The 14,765-nt window shown below is 35.4% G+C and overlaps 1 protein-coding gene across 7 annotated transcripts in view; it reads left to right on the top strand.

Moving 5' to 3' along the window:
• Nucleotides 1–14,765, top strand: part of LOC103500957 (ubiquitin-like protein 5) — an 84,011-nt gene that overhangs the window by 53,698 nt on the left and 15,548 nt on the right. For 5 of the 7 annotated variants that reach the window (XM_051079794.1, XM_051079795.1, XM_051079793.1 and 2 more), the window contains exons 2-3: nucleotides 13,637–13,667; nucleotides 14,200–14,275. In XM_051079794.1, coding sequence (XP_050935751.1) covers nucleotides 13,637–13,667; nucleotides 14,200–14,275 — 107 coding nt within the window. Of the gene's footprint in view, nucleotides 1–13,636; nucleotides 13,668–14,199; nucleotides 14,457–14,765 lie in introns of those variants that run through there. The other 2 variants (XM_017047376.2, XM_051079830.1) reach the window with 2 other exon arrangements.

The raw sequence follows: 14,765 nt of genomic DNA, 5'->3' as shown, positions 1-14,765 counted from the left end.
AAGGCATTTATTTAGGAAAGATAATGGGAATAAAGATATATGTATATATTTGGTATTATATATATATCCTAAAAGGAAAAAGAAAAGGAAATAATAATAATAAATATTATTGTTATTATTTGGGTCTATAAATAGCATTGGAATGCTTAAGTTAGAAAGTAAATGAAAAAGAAAAAGGTTCTTCATCTTCTTCTCTAAGATAACCCTCTATTGTCGCCACCTCATTAGTTGAAGTTAAGATTGGTCTCTTTGGAAGCTTGAAGATTTAAAGTGATGAATTTTTCCATCAAGGATAAGAGGATTTTTCAACCTCCATTTGAGTAACCTTGGTAGGCCAATGAAATTAGATTAATATTTTATTAATTTAATTTTGGATCTATTTGGGGTTTCTTTAAAGGTTCAATTGGCTAAACTTTTTAAGATCTAAATCTTGGATTTTTCCCAATCAAGATTGAATTGGTTTCAATCCCTTTTGTTTGAGAAGTTAATTAATTTGGGAGAATTTTTTGATGTTAGCCAATTGCTAATTTCATTAATTAAGATATTGAGTATTCCTTTTATGATTAGGATCAAGTTATTTGGAGAATTTTTACTCTCAACTAGGGAGTACCTTTGCTTGGCTAAAATCTCCAGGTAAGAGATTCTCCTACTAGACATTCGAACTGATTTAAGAGACCGCATGTAATTATGATTATGCATTGATGGTAGCTAAAATGCATAATTCATTATATTGATTGATGTTGATGACTGATGTCATGTTAATGACTGGTAGTATGTTGTTGATGACTGTTGATGTTGATGTTGATGCATGATATATTAATCACATGATTAAGGATGTTAAGATTAATACTCATGCCATGTTATGATGTTATATTGTGCTACATGCTATGAATAGGGTGTTCTGTTAACTTTGTCTATTAGAGTCGTACCTGCATGGGTGTCCTTCGGGATCACCACCTTTTTAGGACTGTGTAGTCCGACGGGACCGCCAGTCTAGCATGGATATAGATATGATTCGAGTGATTCGATGGGATCCTCGCAGCCCGATTGTCTTAGTGTTTCCTCCGGGTTTGCTACAGACCAGTATGTTCTAGGTGCTCTCTCGGGTTTGCTCAGATTCTGTTCCTACGGAAGCGCATGTTGCACGTGTTCGGGAACGTACCAGTTATTGGGAATCTTTTCAAGACTTTAATGGGAAGTTAACAGACACCTAGTGGGACTAGTAGTAGGTCCCTTACTGAGTATATGTTTATACTCACTCTTTCTATGTTTAATATTTCAGGCGAAGGTAAAGGTAGAGGAAAGCTGGCGAGCGATAGAGAAGGATCCGTGACATGCCATGTGGGGACTCAGTTTTGCTTCCGCGTCTATATTTCAGTGTTTTAATATTTCGTTTTTAATGAAAATTTAGTCTTCCCTCGTTTCAAAAAAAGTGTCTCTTGTCATTGTTTCTTTTTAGTAATGACCTCAGCCTAGTATAAAGAGTTGGGTCGTTACATGTTCAAATTCGAGTAAATAGACTAAATAGTCTATAGTATATAAATAAGGGTCGGGCGCCTTATTCAGAGATACTATGGATGCGGCCCACTTTGTAGTTAATACAAACGATGTAATCTTGAATCGTTCATGTAGAGATATGAAAGTGAGGGCATCCTATGTAAAAGATTTATATAAGACAGAACCATGAAATAGTCACTTTTACATTATAACGTCGTTTACTATTTAAAACTGACTATCTCGATTACTGATGACTTAGGTAACTTAATCTTAATCCTGAGCTAACTATGAACTTCTGTTCAAACGAGATTATCCTTAGGTCTGCATAGGTGAGGACAACTCATTAGTGTTGGCCCAATAAGCCTCCTATTTCAGGGATAAGATCGGGTGGATAGTTGGGAACATAAGGTGCAATATGGAATTCACTCTTACCCGCTTTAGGGGTAGTAGATAGGTTGATCCCTTAAAGATTGAATCCAAGTCTTGAACAAAAGGACCTCACCCTCTCATTAACTCGAGAGGGATTCAGTTTAAAGGTTGGACCTTAAACCAATTGTTCAATAGAGGATCAGTGGGACTTAAGGAACAAGATGTAGCCTTGGGGGTAAAACGGTATTTTGACCCAGCTAAGGTTACGAACAACTTGTGAAGGATTAACTTATTGATCATGGTTATATCAGATGGACAGAAATATATCTATAGTGAGGGGAGTGCAACTAAGAGACTTTAGTGGAATGACTCATTAGTTAACGAATGTTGATTAGCTTGGTCTAAAAGTGTTTAGCCAGTTAATCTCGGTTCGTTGGAGCGCATGATCTATAGGTTCATTAAGTTTCTCTGCTAGCTCATACAGAATTAACTTAGAACAGTATGATGGAATGAATCAAATTGTTTGAAATAAGAGAGGAAAGAGAAACTGACAAGTATATATGTTATAGCCGTCGGTTTTTAGATTTCTAATAGAGCTTTATGGTATTTAAATATTAAAGATATGAATGGAGATTCATACTCAAAAGCTCGGAAAAGATGGAAATAGACAAAGTTGTGAAAAGTCAAAATGTGACTTTGAAAAATCAAACTTTGACCGACAATATATTCAAATGTGATTTGAATCTTGAGAAAATAAATGTGGGTTCATGCTCGGAAGGTCAAAATTAGTCATGACGGACAAAATTGTAATAAGTCAAAAGTTGATTTTTTGGTAGAAAAAGTCAAAGTTTGACTTTGAAAAAATGACAATTTTACCCTTTGACTAAAGTTAGTGGAAAAATCCAACATTTGGTTGGATGAACCCACTAACTATAGTCGGCTAGGTGTTAGCAAACTATAATGACACTAAATCCACTAATAGTTAGTGGGTTATGTGTTGTTGGCCCATGTGTTTTACATGCACATGCAACCTTGCATGAAAAGGCTCTATAAATTGGGCTTCTAAGGCCTCAAGTCAAAAGGTTGGTTTATTTTCTAAAGAACAAAATTGGGCTGGCTTTATTTTTTCTAAAGAAAAAAAAAATCAAACCCAACCCATTTTCATATTTTTCCATCTTTTTTCTCTCTCCCGATTTCCTTCATCCGACTGATCCCATAATTCGATTATGAGTCCAGAGGATAGTAAGTCAACCCTAGTGGTGGTACAAGCTTCAATCAGAGCTTCAAAAGTAAGTTTTTCCTAAAAACTATAATTTTAACCTTTTTTCGGTTTAGGATTATTTTGTTATTTAATTGCAATTAGAGAATTCTTCGATCTTGTTTTCGTTGAATTTGTATGCTTTTCTATCACAACCATCTTCTCTGGTAAGGTTGTTGAACTTTAACATTAGCACTAAAGGATAACAACAAAGCAAGTTCATCAGTTATCTTCTTAAGGCACATAAAGCAGTTGCTAACAGGCTCCACTTTTTGTTCAGCACGAAAAAACTGCATACAAACCTCAAACATTACATGTACTTGCTCTTTAATTGAATATAGAACATCTAAGAATTCCAAAAGTTCTTTAACACTCACAGTGATCAACTAATCCAATTATCTCACTCTCAATGGAGTTTTTGATCTGAAGATATAGACGGGCATCATCACGAAGTCAATCCTTCTTCTTCTTTACATCTTCTAGGGCATCTTCGATCATATGATTATCTATATCAGTACTTCTTAAATAGAACAAGATTGCCCAGCGACAATCATAATAATTAGATCCATTTAACTTATCTTGGTGATCTTAGAGGCTAAGGGAGTAATGTTAGAAACTACCATCTTCTTTATGTCGGCCATATTGGAGACACACACGGATTATAGTCCACACAAACAAAACAAGTCAATCCAAACAGCTACAAGATTATAACAAAACTAGCCAAAACCTTAGAACGAGGTCGTAATCTTCAATTTCTGTCAAAATCGAATGATCTTCGATGGACCCAACTGTACAGAATGATCGAAAAAACAAGGCTAGAAGACGAAGGTCAAAACGGACACTTCACGTGCTTCCACGCGTCGGTGCGTGACTGCTGTATAGAATGCGGCAGACAGCGATGATAGAATGCGGCAGACAGCAATGACGCTTCTTTTGAGCTGGACGGTGTTGACAAACGGCCACTAAAAAATGACCTAAACTTAAGCCGTAATGGAGAAGGAAGCCACCAACTACGAAATTTGAAACCCTAATAGCTCTGAAAATTTGAAACCCTGTAGGCTCTGATACCATGTACTCAAGAAAAAGAAAAATATATTTATTATTATTTAGAGTTAATATATATATATATATATATATATATATATATATCATAATAGACAACAAGTCAAATTCCTAAAAGGATTTGGAATCATTTCAATATTTTTTAATAATAAAATAAAAAAATCTAACCACCGATTTGCATTTTTTAACTCTTGCGCGTAAAACTATTCTCTCTTTGTGTGTGTTCTTCACCCTCACCAAAAAACTCATCAGCCTTGCCTGAAACCTCAAATAGCTCGCTAGAAACCTCAAACCTTTAAACAAATCTCCATGATCAAAAGTAAATCAACCTCAAAACCTTTAAGACTTCTAAATTCCTCAAGAGGATGGAGGAATCTTAAACCACACCATTGGAAAAGAATAAGCTCACTGGAAAATTCAACCCAGAAACATCATGAATCTTCCCCACAGGGTTCTAGACCTAAAGGCTTTATAAGGAAGATTTTAGCCAAACCCAAACCTGTAAAAGATCCCTTAACCGTGCGCTTCGATGGGCCTATTTCAAAGCGAGCCCAACGCCCATTGGGGAAAAGTCAAGAACCTATTGTATCTGCAAGCGATTGGATGAGAGGGAAAGAGAAACGTTTTAGAGGGCTTAGTGACCTAGACCAAGTAAAGAAAGATGAGGGAAACACCGTGGACCAACCAAAGCCAAGCTACACCCACCAAAGAATAGTAAAGAGAAGGTGTTGGTGGGTGCAAGTGGACCCATTGTTGAGATTTTCGTTGATGAAAAGGACACGATGACAATCTTAGAACTATTGGAAGAAAGAAGATTGCTATGCAAGGAAGAAGAAAAAAAGAAGGAAGAAGAGGGGATGAAGAGAGTTAGAGAAGATAACGAGAGAAGAAAAAAAAGTGCGTAAACAAGGCATGAATGATGGAGGATAGAAGGTAGAAAGAGGCAACGAAAGCACGTGAGGAAGGACTGAAGGATGAAACAACTCATCTCTGCCAGACCTTCACTTAAAAATTAAAAAATGTTAAGATCCCTAGTGAGGATGAAGGAAGAGTCGGCGAAGATCCAGACCGCTAAAAAAAGGAGGAAGAGAAAAAACAAAAAGAGCTCGCATCACTAGGCGAGAAAATAGAAAAATTATCAAAAATCATAAATAAATCATTTTCATAAAGCAGGCTTCAACGCCTCATTTTATAAAACATACATTGCATAAACACATATTAGTCTTCCATTATTCCTTTCGTTAAGAACACGAATCACTCTCATATATCGACTACTGTGATGACTGCATCATCATCAACATCACCTCGAATTCCACATATTTATTTCTCGTTGCTCAGGTCACTAACACAACTGCATTGGTTAGCCTCTTACCGCCATGTAGTCCACTAACCCTATGGTTGCCTTAACTCATTATAGGCACATAATAGCTAGCTCATTGATAGGAATAAGACTAATGGATTACTCTCCATTATAGCATATAATACAATTATTAAACATAAACCTTACACGAAACATAACAATAAAGCTTTCATCATAAATCATGCTTTTCAAATTAATGCTCAATATAAACATGCATATATAATACGAGAACATGCTTTATATTATGCATAATATAACATGATTCAATTCTAAAGAAAGAGCTTTAGAAAAAAAAATCTTTGAAAAATCATACTGTATTTAGTTCCCTTCTTGCTCAGAATACTTTGAAACCCAAAAGCTTCTTCGTAGAACAACATTCAACTCCTTTTCTTAGTTCTCATAATAACCTTCTTTTTTCTTGACCTTTTCTCTTTATTTAAACTAATCTCTAAAATAGGTTAGTCATCCATAAGTTTCCAAATACTTGCCAACTCCTGCTTAGCCGCAAAATACATGAAACCTACTTAAGACACTTGATTCTCAATCGAGATCAACCCAAGATCCATAAAGATCTTTACCCTTCTCAGTCGGACATGGCCTCAAGATTGCCTGAGTTCCTAACAAGATTGCCTAGATGGCTTCGAGATTGCACTTCTGCCTTCATTATTGCATGGGATTCCACATGATTTTCCAAGATCCTTAATAGTTTCCTTTTCTACTTTCAACCCCGACTGAGTAATACCCTAAGATGGTCTGAGATGCATCCCTAAAATCCTTCTGTTTTTCATCTCGATAGTCCTATACCGAGATGCGCCTTCCATAACACTGAAATTTTCTTTTTGTTTTCCATCTTGCTCGAGATTACTTAAGGTTGCCCCGAGATTCCCTTTCTTACCTTAGCTTCTTCTTTCTCGAAATGACCTCTCTTTTTTAGGCACGGGTCTCACAAAAATGATACTGTATGAGATTAATAGTAAAAGTATAAAGAACATTTGAGGTGTAATGAGGGTTTTAGGGTAAAGGACATGATTTCTGATGGTAAAGTCAAAATGCCAATTGCTTGGTAATCGTGGTTTACATGGATTTGTTTGTGGATATGTCATGTTTAGGCTCTAATTAAGCAACCTAATAGGTGGCTAAACTAGGATGATGTGTTAAAAGTAGCAAATCCTATCTAAGCGTTGCTAAACTTCTCATGATATTCTTGCAGTACAAGTTTTCCTATCTCTTGTCCATGTGTAAGCGAAATGACAAGTTTCCTAGGTAAGTCAGGGTCGAACACGAGGAATTTCTATCAAAGCTTAGTTATAAAGCCTACTTATCATCTAGGCAGTATACAATTTTATAGAGTGTAAAGTAAATGTGTGTATACTGAAACTTCTATCTACATTGGAGAACTTTGTGGATATGTCATGTTTAGGCTCTAATTAAGCAACCTAATAGGTGGCTAAACTAGGATGATGTGTTAAAAGTAGCAAATCCTATCTAAGTGTTGCTAAACTTCTCATGATATTCTTGCAGTACAAGTTTTCCTATCTCTTGTCCATGTGTAAGCGAAATGACAAGTTTCCTAGGTAAGTCAGGGTCGAACACGAGGAATTTCTATCAAAGCTTAGTTATAAAGCCTACTTATCATCTAGGCAGTATACAATTTTATAGAGTGTAAAGTAAATGTGTGTATACTGAAACTTCTATCTACACTGGAGAACTTTGTGGATATGTCATGTTTAGGCTCTAATTAAGCAACCTAATAGGTGGCTAAACTAGGATGATGTGTTAAAAGTAGCAAATCCTATCTAAGCGTTGCTAAACTTCTCATGATATTCTTGCAGTACAAGTTTTCCTATCTCTTGTCCATGTGTAAGCGAAATGACAAGTTTCCTAGGTAAGTCAGGGTCGAACACGAGGAATTTCTATCAAAGCTTAGTTATAAAGCCTACTTATCATCTAGGCAGTATACAATTTTATAGAGTGTAAAGTAAATGTGTGTATGCTGAAACTTCTATCTACACTGGAGAACTTTGTAAAAGGTGGCTAGAAGTAGGGGACAATGGAAAGTGAACTTACTTGTGTGAACAAGGTGTGAAGGAAAGTCTCTGCGTTATAGGCGATTAAATAATGCGGTAGTCCTTGATGCGATAGGGATCAAGTAATCATCTTCTAATTAAGGCAGACATCTCTTAGTGCTTTTACACCACACTTACTCACCTCTCGGGATGCAAATGATAAAGATAAATTACATGATATCTATCTAGGTTTCATCACTTATAAGGGTCATATTACCTCTTTTTTAAGGGTGACAACCTCTCGACGCCTAGTTCCTACAGTTGTTCTCCTTTTCGAACACAAATGATGGAGGTTTAATCACCAGGATATAGTTTATCTCCAAATTCCTTTTTGTGTGCGTTTAGTTAGGTCCTTACTACTTACTCTTTCGAGCAGTAGGCGATAAAAGTTGGCCAAGCAATGGAGTAAATCTCAACTAAACACAATGAGCCTTAAAAGCTAGATCTCTTATCAAGAAATAACCACAACTCTTATCTACTTGTAACACTAACAAATGAATAGTAAAGAAGTGATAGATTTAAACGGATAAAGTTGCAATGTATTAAAGAATGTAGGCCTTTTGGCCATGTATAATATGAAACTTATACAATACAATGAAAGTATAAAAGTGGAAAGCAAGAAATGTTAACCAAGTCATAGAATGCCTAAACATTCCTTGGTTCTGTTACAAGTTAGGGGAAAGAAGATGATGGTTTCTCTCTCTAGTATTTCTATAAGCTCTCACTTACAAGGTTGACGAGAGAATGGGAAATCTTTTACAAAAGGTTAGTCCTTTGCATCGGCTCCAATGGAGTCCTCTAGATTTTAGTCCATTTAGACCTCCCTCTCATACATGGTAAGGAAGGAGCCTTTTTTGTAGACTGATTTAGGCGGGAAGTTTCTATTCTTCTGTTCACGTCAGCATTGATTGCACATGTCAAGTTACATCAACTATAACTACCAATCTTGCTGCTAGTGAATCTTTAACCTGTGATGATGTCGTTCTTCGCGTAAGGATATTTAATTATGCTAGGCAAGCTTCCTATTACAGGGCTTGTGCACGCACTTCTCTTGCGATCCATTGTGACTTTTTTCTTCATAATTTTGTGATAAAATACTGAAAAGTATTGTAAAATGGGCTTGAGACTCATGCAAGTTATATTCTCTTATATTTATGAATTTACGATAGAAGCTAAGTGTTGTGACATATTATCCTACATTTGGGCTCAATTGTTCTGCCTAAAATGCTTTAATAACTTGTATCTTTACAAGTTATTACCAATGTCGTATCATTGCAAAAAGAGAAAACCATAAATGCACAAAATATGAGACAGATGAGTTTTATTAGTACAGAAAAATGTATCATATAGGTTTTTTTTTTTTAGGACAAGAGACACTTTTGTTAGAAGCATAAATGAAAGTATTTGTGCTTTAGCCACTTAAGACTTTATCTAAAAGAAGATAAATTTTGGAGGTCAAGACTAAAACAATTTAATATAAATCATGAGTCAAGGTAATGAAAGAAAAGATTTTCCATGGCTAAAGTTAAATTTAGGACCTGCCCTCATCCCAAGGAACAAAAGTAGTCTTATCAATCAACATTCATCCATAATATCATCTTTTCACAATTTAGTTCGTACTGGTCATGCACCTCATCGAGCAATGATGAAGAAACCACCAGGATTTAGAATTCTCCTAAAAGAGCCAAGGTAATATTTAAGCAAACAAAACATACAATTCTTGACAACTTTGAAATTTAACGAAAATTTTGACATTTGACGTTTAATACATTTAAATAAATAGAATTATTTCTTGACAAACCACTAGTTTCCAAAAGATCCAGAAGTTTAGAGAAGGTCCTCCGTTTTCCATGACTCTTTTTTTTATTTCTTCTAAACAACGTCACAATAGCATGCTCTTTGGTATATCCTTTCAATTGTACAACTTAAAGATTTCCATTCTTCTTCATAGGAAAGGGACTACGACTGAGATTCTTGTTTCTAAATAACACTAATCAAATATGAAAAGTTGCAATATCCTTATGTTCATAAGCATTAAATAGGAAACAGAACTAAACAATCAATAATATAAATATGAATTAAAAATGTTGTAGTGTAAAGACAATTCAATCAGATGCTTTTCATGCCAAAGAATCAATCTAAAATCATTGACAATCATGCTTTAATTTTGTGTTTAGCACATCTAGGAATTAAGATTAAACCCTAAATTCATTTGGTGATTAAGCCAACAATTAAAGGCTTTTGTATTGAAAAGAAATAAAGGAAACAATCCCAATGTAACGCCCCATGTCCAAGATTTAGATCAAGATTCGAAATTTTTTCTGACCCTTACGACCTGGCAACATCATCCTTACATGCCCTAAAGGCTTATTAGAGTGAAAGTCGTCCCCACAAATCTCATGAGTCCTTTCAACATGCTTTGTCCTCACTCATATGCATCTTAGGAAAAATCTCATGATGTCACCGGACATAGAATTACTTCAAGCAAACATGCTCAATTTTGGAGTTTCTATGATTAAGCCACCAAAAAGGAAGGTGTGCCTTGTTGGTATAGGTAGTAACTTTTAATTCTTTTAAGTCTTTCTTAAGCGTACTTTCATGTCCTCAAGATCCTTCTCATTCAGATGTGATATCGGTTCATTCATGTCTTCCTCTTAAATTTAGGGTGTTAGACCCAAAGATCAATCAAGAAAACAAAATTAATAAAGATTCTCAAAGAATTAAACCAAAGGCACCCAAATTTTACCTTAGTTCATCATGGATTTTGAAGAACAAAGTTACACATTCTTGGATTTTCTTGAGAGGATTTCGTTTAATCTTTGAGAGTAATTGCAACTAAATTGAAAGAATTCTTGTCCGAAAACTAAAAAAATGAAGTGTTGGTTAGTTTAACAATGAGAAAATGGGCATAAATAAGGTAAAATGGTGAATTTTGAGTAAAAGGCATCGAAGGCGCGCATTGAATTTCCATCAAAATTCAAAGCGCTATGGTGTTTGACCAAATTTTCCCCACGTGTGACGACACTAGAATTAGGCATTGCGACGTTGGGGGCGACACTCAACTTTCTAAAATTTACAAAATCGTGATCCTGACTTGTTTTTGCCCATTTTTTCTTGCTTTTGCTCCGTTTGAACGATTTTCATTGTGTTGGAATCGTTGTGATGTCTAGATGGATATTTCCTACAAAATGGTGAATTTTTGGAATATGTGGTGTGATGTGGGGAGAGTTTGTGTGAGACTCGAGTCTGGAGTAGGAGGGTTTTGATTTTGAAAGAAGGCATTTGAAAGTATGTGTTGAAGCTAAGTGATGCGATGAAGGAAGTTGCCATTAAGAGGAAGGAGGCGTTTTGATGTTTTAACGTGAGATGAAGACAGACGAAGAGAGTTAGAAAATCAGAGGAAACTCCCAATCTTAATTAGATAGCTGATGATGTGTCAGGAATAAGTTGAGCATGATTAAGAAAACTAATAAACCTACACATGTATAGTATCAAATAGGAGCTGGCAAGCTATTAGGTGTTTAGGAGTGACGAATTCAACTTAGGATTAGTATAAATAGGAATGAAAGGATTAAAGTAAGTGTTATTTTGAAATTTCTAAGGAATAATACAATTGTTGATTTGCTGAGGAAGTTGCTAGACGAGAAAAAGGAAACTTGGAGTAGTGATAACTTGTAGAAATATAAATTATTATAGCCTTTTGGGTAGAACAATGGAGTCAAAACGTGGGATAAAGTGCCAAAACGCGTAGCTTTCATTACAAATTTATAAAGATAAGGGAATATAACTTGCATAACCATATTTTACCATGCTTTTAAGTGTTTTTTATTGCAAGATAATAAAAAAAAGATAGTGAATTGCAAAACGAATGCATGCAGAAGCTTTTAACTTTGCTAGATGATATGTCACGTCATCACGCGAAAAAGTTACAAGGATAGTAGTTGGAGTTCATGTGGCTTGACAAGGCTGCATTCAGCGTTGGCATGTGTAGAGGAATAGAAGTTTTTCACCTAAAGTAGCCTATAAAAGATTTCCATCTCTACTAAGAAGAGGATCTCTGAATGGACTAAAATCTAGAGAGCTCCACGAGAGCCTGTGAAAAGGAATAGTCTTTCCCCTTTTGTAGAATTTTTTTCCCTCTTCTTCGGCCAACCTTTGAGTGAGAACTTAGAGAGAGATTAGAGAGAGAAGCTCACTTTTCATTCCTCTAACTTGTAAAAGAGCCAAGGAATACATAACTATGCATTATGCGACTTGGCTCCTCTCTTTACTTTCCATTTCTTTACTTTCATTCTAATGTTTGACTTTTATATATTTTCATGGTTGAAAGGCCTACATCAATCAATACATTGCATCTCTATTCACGGTCAATCTTTCACCTCTTTACTATTCATCTTGTTTCTGTGTTATAAGTAGTTTGAGTGTGTGATAAATGCTTGATTAGGGATCTTCACTTATAAGGTTTACCATGCTTAATCTGAGCTTCATCTCATCGCTTGGTTCTCTTTGAAAGATGGAATTAGGTGTTGTTCACCAACTACTTGAGAGAATAAGTAGCGAAGAACCCATGAAGTATGCGTAGAAAGGGGCTTGGCAACAAGCTCTGTTTTAGCGTTTGTCCTCCATCATTTGCATCCAGAAAGGAGAACAAGTGTGGTGTTTAGGCATCGAGAGGTTGTTCACCTTAAATAGAGAGGCAATGTGATTCTTATAAATAAGGAAAACTAGATCGCTATCCCATAATTCATATTTATCATTTGTATCCTGAGACGCAGGAAAGTGTGGTGTTAGGCATCAAGAGGTTGGTCGCTTTAACTAGAAAATGGTTATGTAATCTTTATCGCATCAAGGACCGTCGCTTGGTTTAGTTGCTCAAAGCGCAGAGACCTTCCTTCATATTTCTTCAACACAAGTTAGTTCATTTTCCACAACTACACCATCCCATGTCACATTTTACAGAATCTCTAGTGTAAATATTAGATTTAATACATACATATAGTTTTACTTTATACTATACAGATATTGAACACCGCATGAATTGGAAGTAGACTTTATAGCTAAGCTTGATAAAAATTTCATGTGTTCGACCTTGGCTTATCCAAGAAACCTCTCGCTTCACTTACACTTGGACAAGTGAGAGGAAAACTTGTACTCAACGCAGATTTAGTAGTTCCACGAGGAAAGTATCATATACCTTTTATTGCATGATCTTGACCTAGAGATAGTGAGCATAGTGCATTCGATGACCATGCTCGTCACGTAGCGTATTCACATACATAGAACCTGAATGACACACCATCGAATCCATTTATTCTAAGAGAGGTTTGCGATAGAATTATTAAAATGATAAATCTAACCTACAAATATCAATCGCACAAACCCACATAACGACAACAAGCAAGTCATTGGCCTAGCAAGTACCAAGTAGGCGTTCAGAGGAAGGAACTTAGTAGTTTGTGAGTGATTTTCTAAACGAAATATTAGTGTTGAAAAGCATTCTTTTTTAGTCTTGTTTTATTGTAAATGTTTAATGCATAATATGATGTTCTTGATGTTTATTAAATAACTTGTTTATTTGAAAGAAAGTTTTTAAGCTAAACTTTCTTAGTGATGATTGTATGTATACGAGTAAACCATTAGCTTTATTCCTATCATAAGCTAGTTATTATGTGCACATAATGAGTCAAGTCAACCATGAGGTTAAAGGACCACATGGCGGTAAGAAATTGGCCAATGCGATGAAAAGAGCGTATTGAGTTAATAGCTTGAACAACGGGAAATGAATTGGAAAATTCTCCAAAAGATGCTGATGATGTGATAAATCACAGTAGTCTATGTATGGGAATGGTTCATGTTCTTGGCGAAAAGAATAAGAAAGACTAATGTGTGTTTTATGATTTTAATGAAGTGCTATAAGCCTGTTTATGAAAATGAAATTACATGATTGAATTGTATTCCCAAAAAAGATTTCCAAAACTTCATTCACTAAGTATTTGACTTACATTTTAAGTTTTCCTTCTCCAGGTATCAAGGCGTTGAGGCCAAGTTGAAAAGGGTAAGACAAGTAGCTACGCATTGAGGGGCTAGCTAGGCATTCTAAGTTTAAATTAAAAAAAAACTATGTTAGGCGTTGAAGTAAGTCTTGTTGTAAAGAAATCAAATATTTTTGTTCTTTGAACGCATGTTGCTAAGTAATAAAGAGAAGTTTGTTTGTTATCATGCGTTGTGTTTATCGCTTAGTAGTTCTAAAAGTGCAAGTTCAATTTAAGCGTTAAGCATAAGATTCAAGGTATAAGACTGAGCATTCTCGCGTTTTGCTTAGAGGTGCCAAAGCTGCTTAAGTCGTGTTCGTATGTTGCAACGCGAGGGTCAGAACACTTTGTGTGGTAGGGAGTGACATTTTGGCTATAAAAAGTGTGTTAAAAATAGCCCTAACACCTAGTCATGAAATCCCGTGGGATTCAAACCTTTCTTGCTATATTCTACTATTGTTTGGTAATGATTCTTTTCTATGGTAAGTTGGGTATTTTCTTGAAGAGTTTTGAGGATTATTGAATCTTTTTTTTTTTTTTTTTGCAATTGAAAAGTCGGTTGAAGGAAACCACGAGGCAAGAACAGGAAGCCAGAAGCCAAAGGAAGAAAGAATTGGGGCTAAGTGTTGTTGTGAGTGATCCTTATAAAATAATGTTTGTTGTAAATGATTTCATATCCTTCTAAATGAATGCATATTGTTTATCACATAAGCATTGTGAATGTTGCATGAGTAATATTCTTTTGTAATCCTTTCGTTGATGCTTGTTGTATCATATATGTATTATGTGTTGAACGTGATATGTTGAGTTAACGCCTCTCATGTGATGTTGGTGTTGTGACGAGTAATGTTAACTGATTTATTGCAAGATGCTGGTGAAAATTCCAAGTTTAATGTAAGACTCTTGTGAGTGTAAATCTCAAGACTAAGTAGGTAAATGTTAATGAAAGTGAATCTCAGGTCTGAGCGAGTATGATATGTGTTCTTGGAATGCTAGATGTTGGTGAGTGTGAATCTTATATCTGAGCAAGAAATGATATGTGAAGACACTAGTGAAAGTGAATCCTAGGTTTATTGTGACATGCTAATGAAAGTGAATCTCAAGTCCAGGTGATGAAATGC

Source organism: Cucumis melo, chromosome 12 (genome assembly GCF_025177605.1).
Source record: "Cucumis melo cultivar AY chromosome 12, USDA_Cmelo_AY_1.0, whole genome shotgun sequence".
NCBI lineage: Eukaryota > Viridiplantae > Streptophyta > Magnoliopsida > Cucurbitales > Cucurbitaceae > Cucumis > Cucumis melo.
The sequence above is the reverse complement of the archived record's forward strand: the minus strand, read 5'-3'. Positions and strand labels throughout refer to the sequence as shown.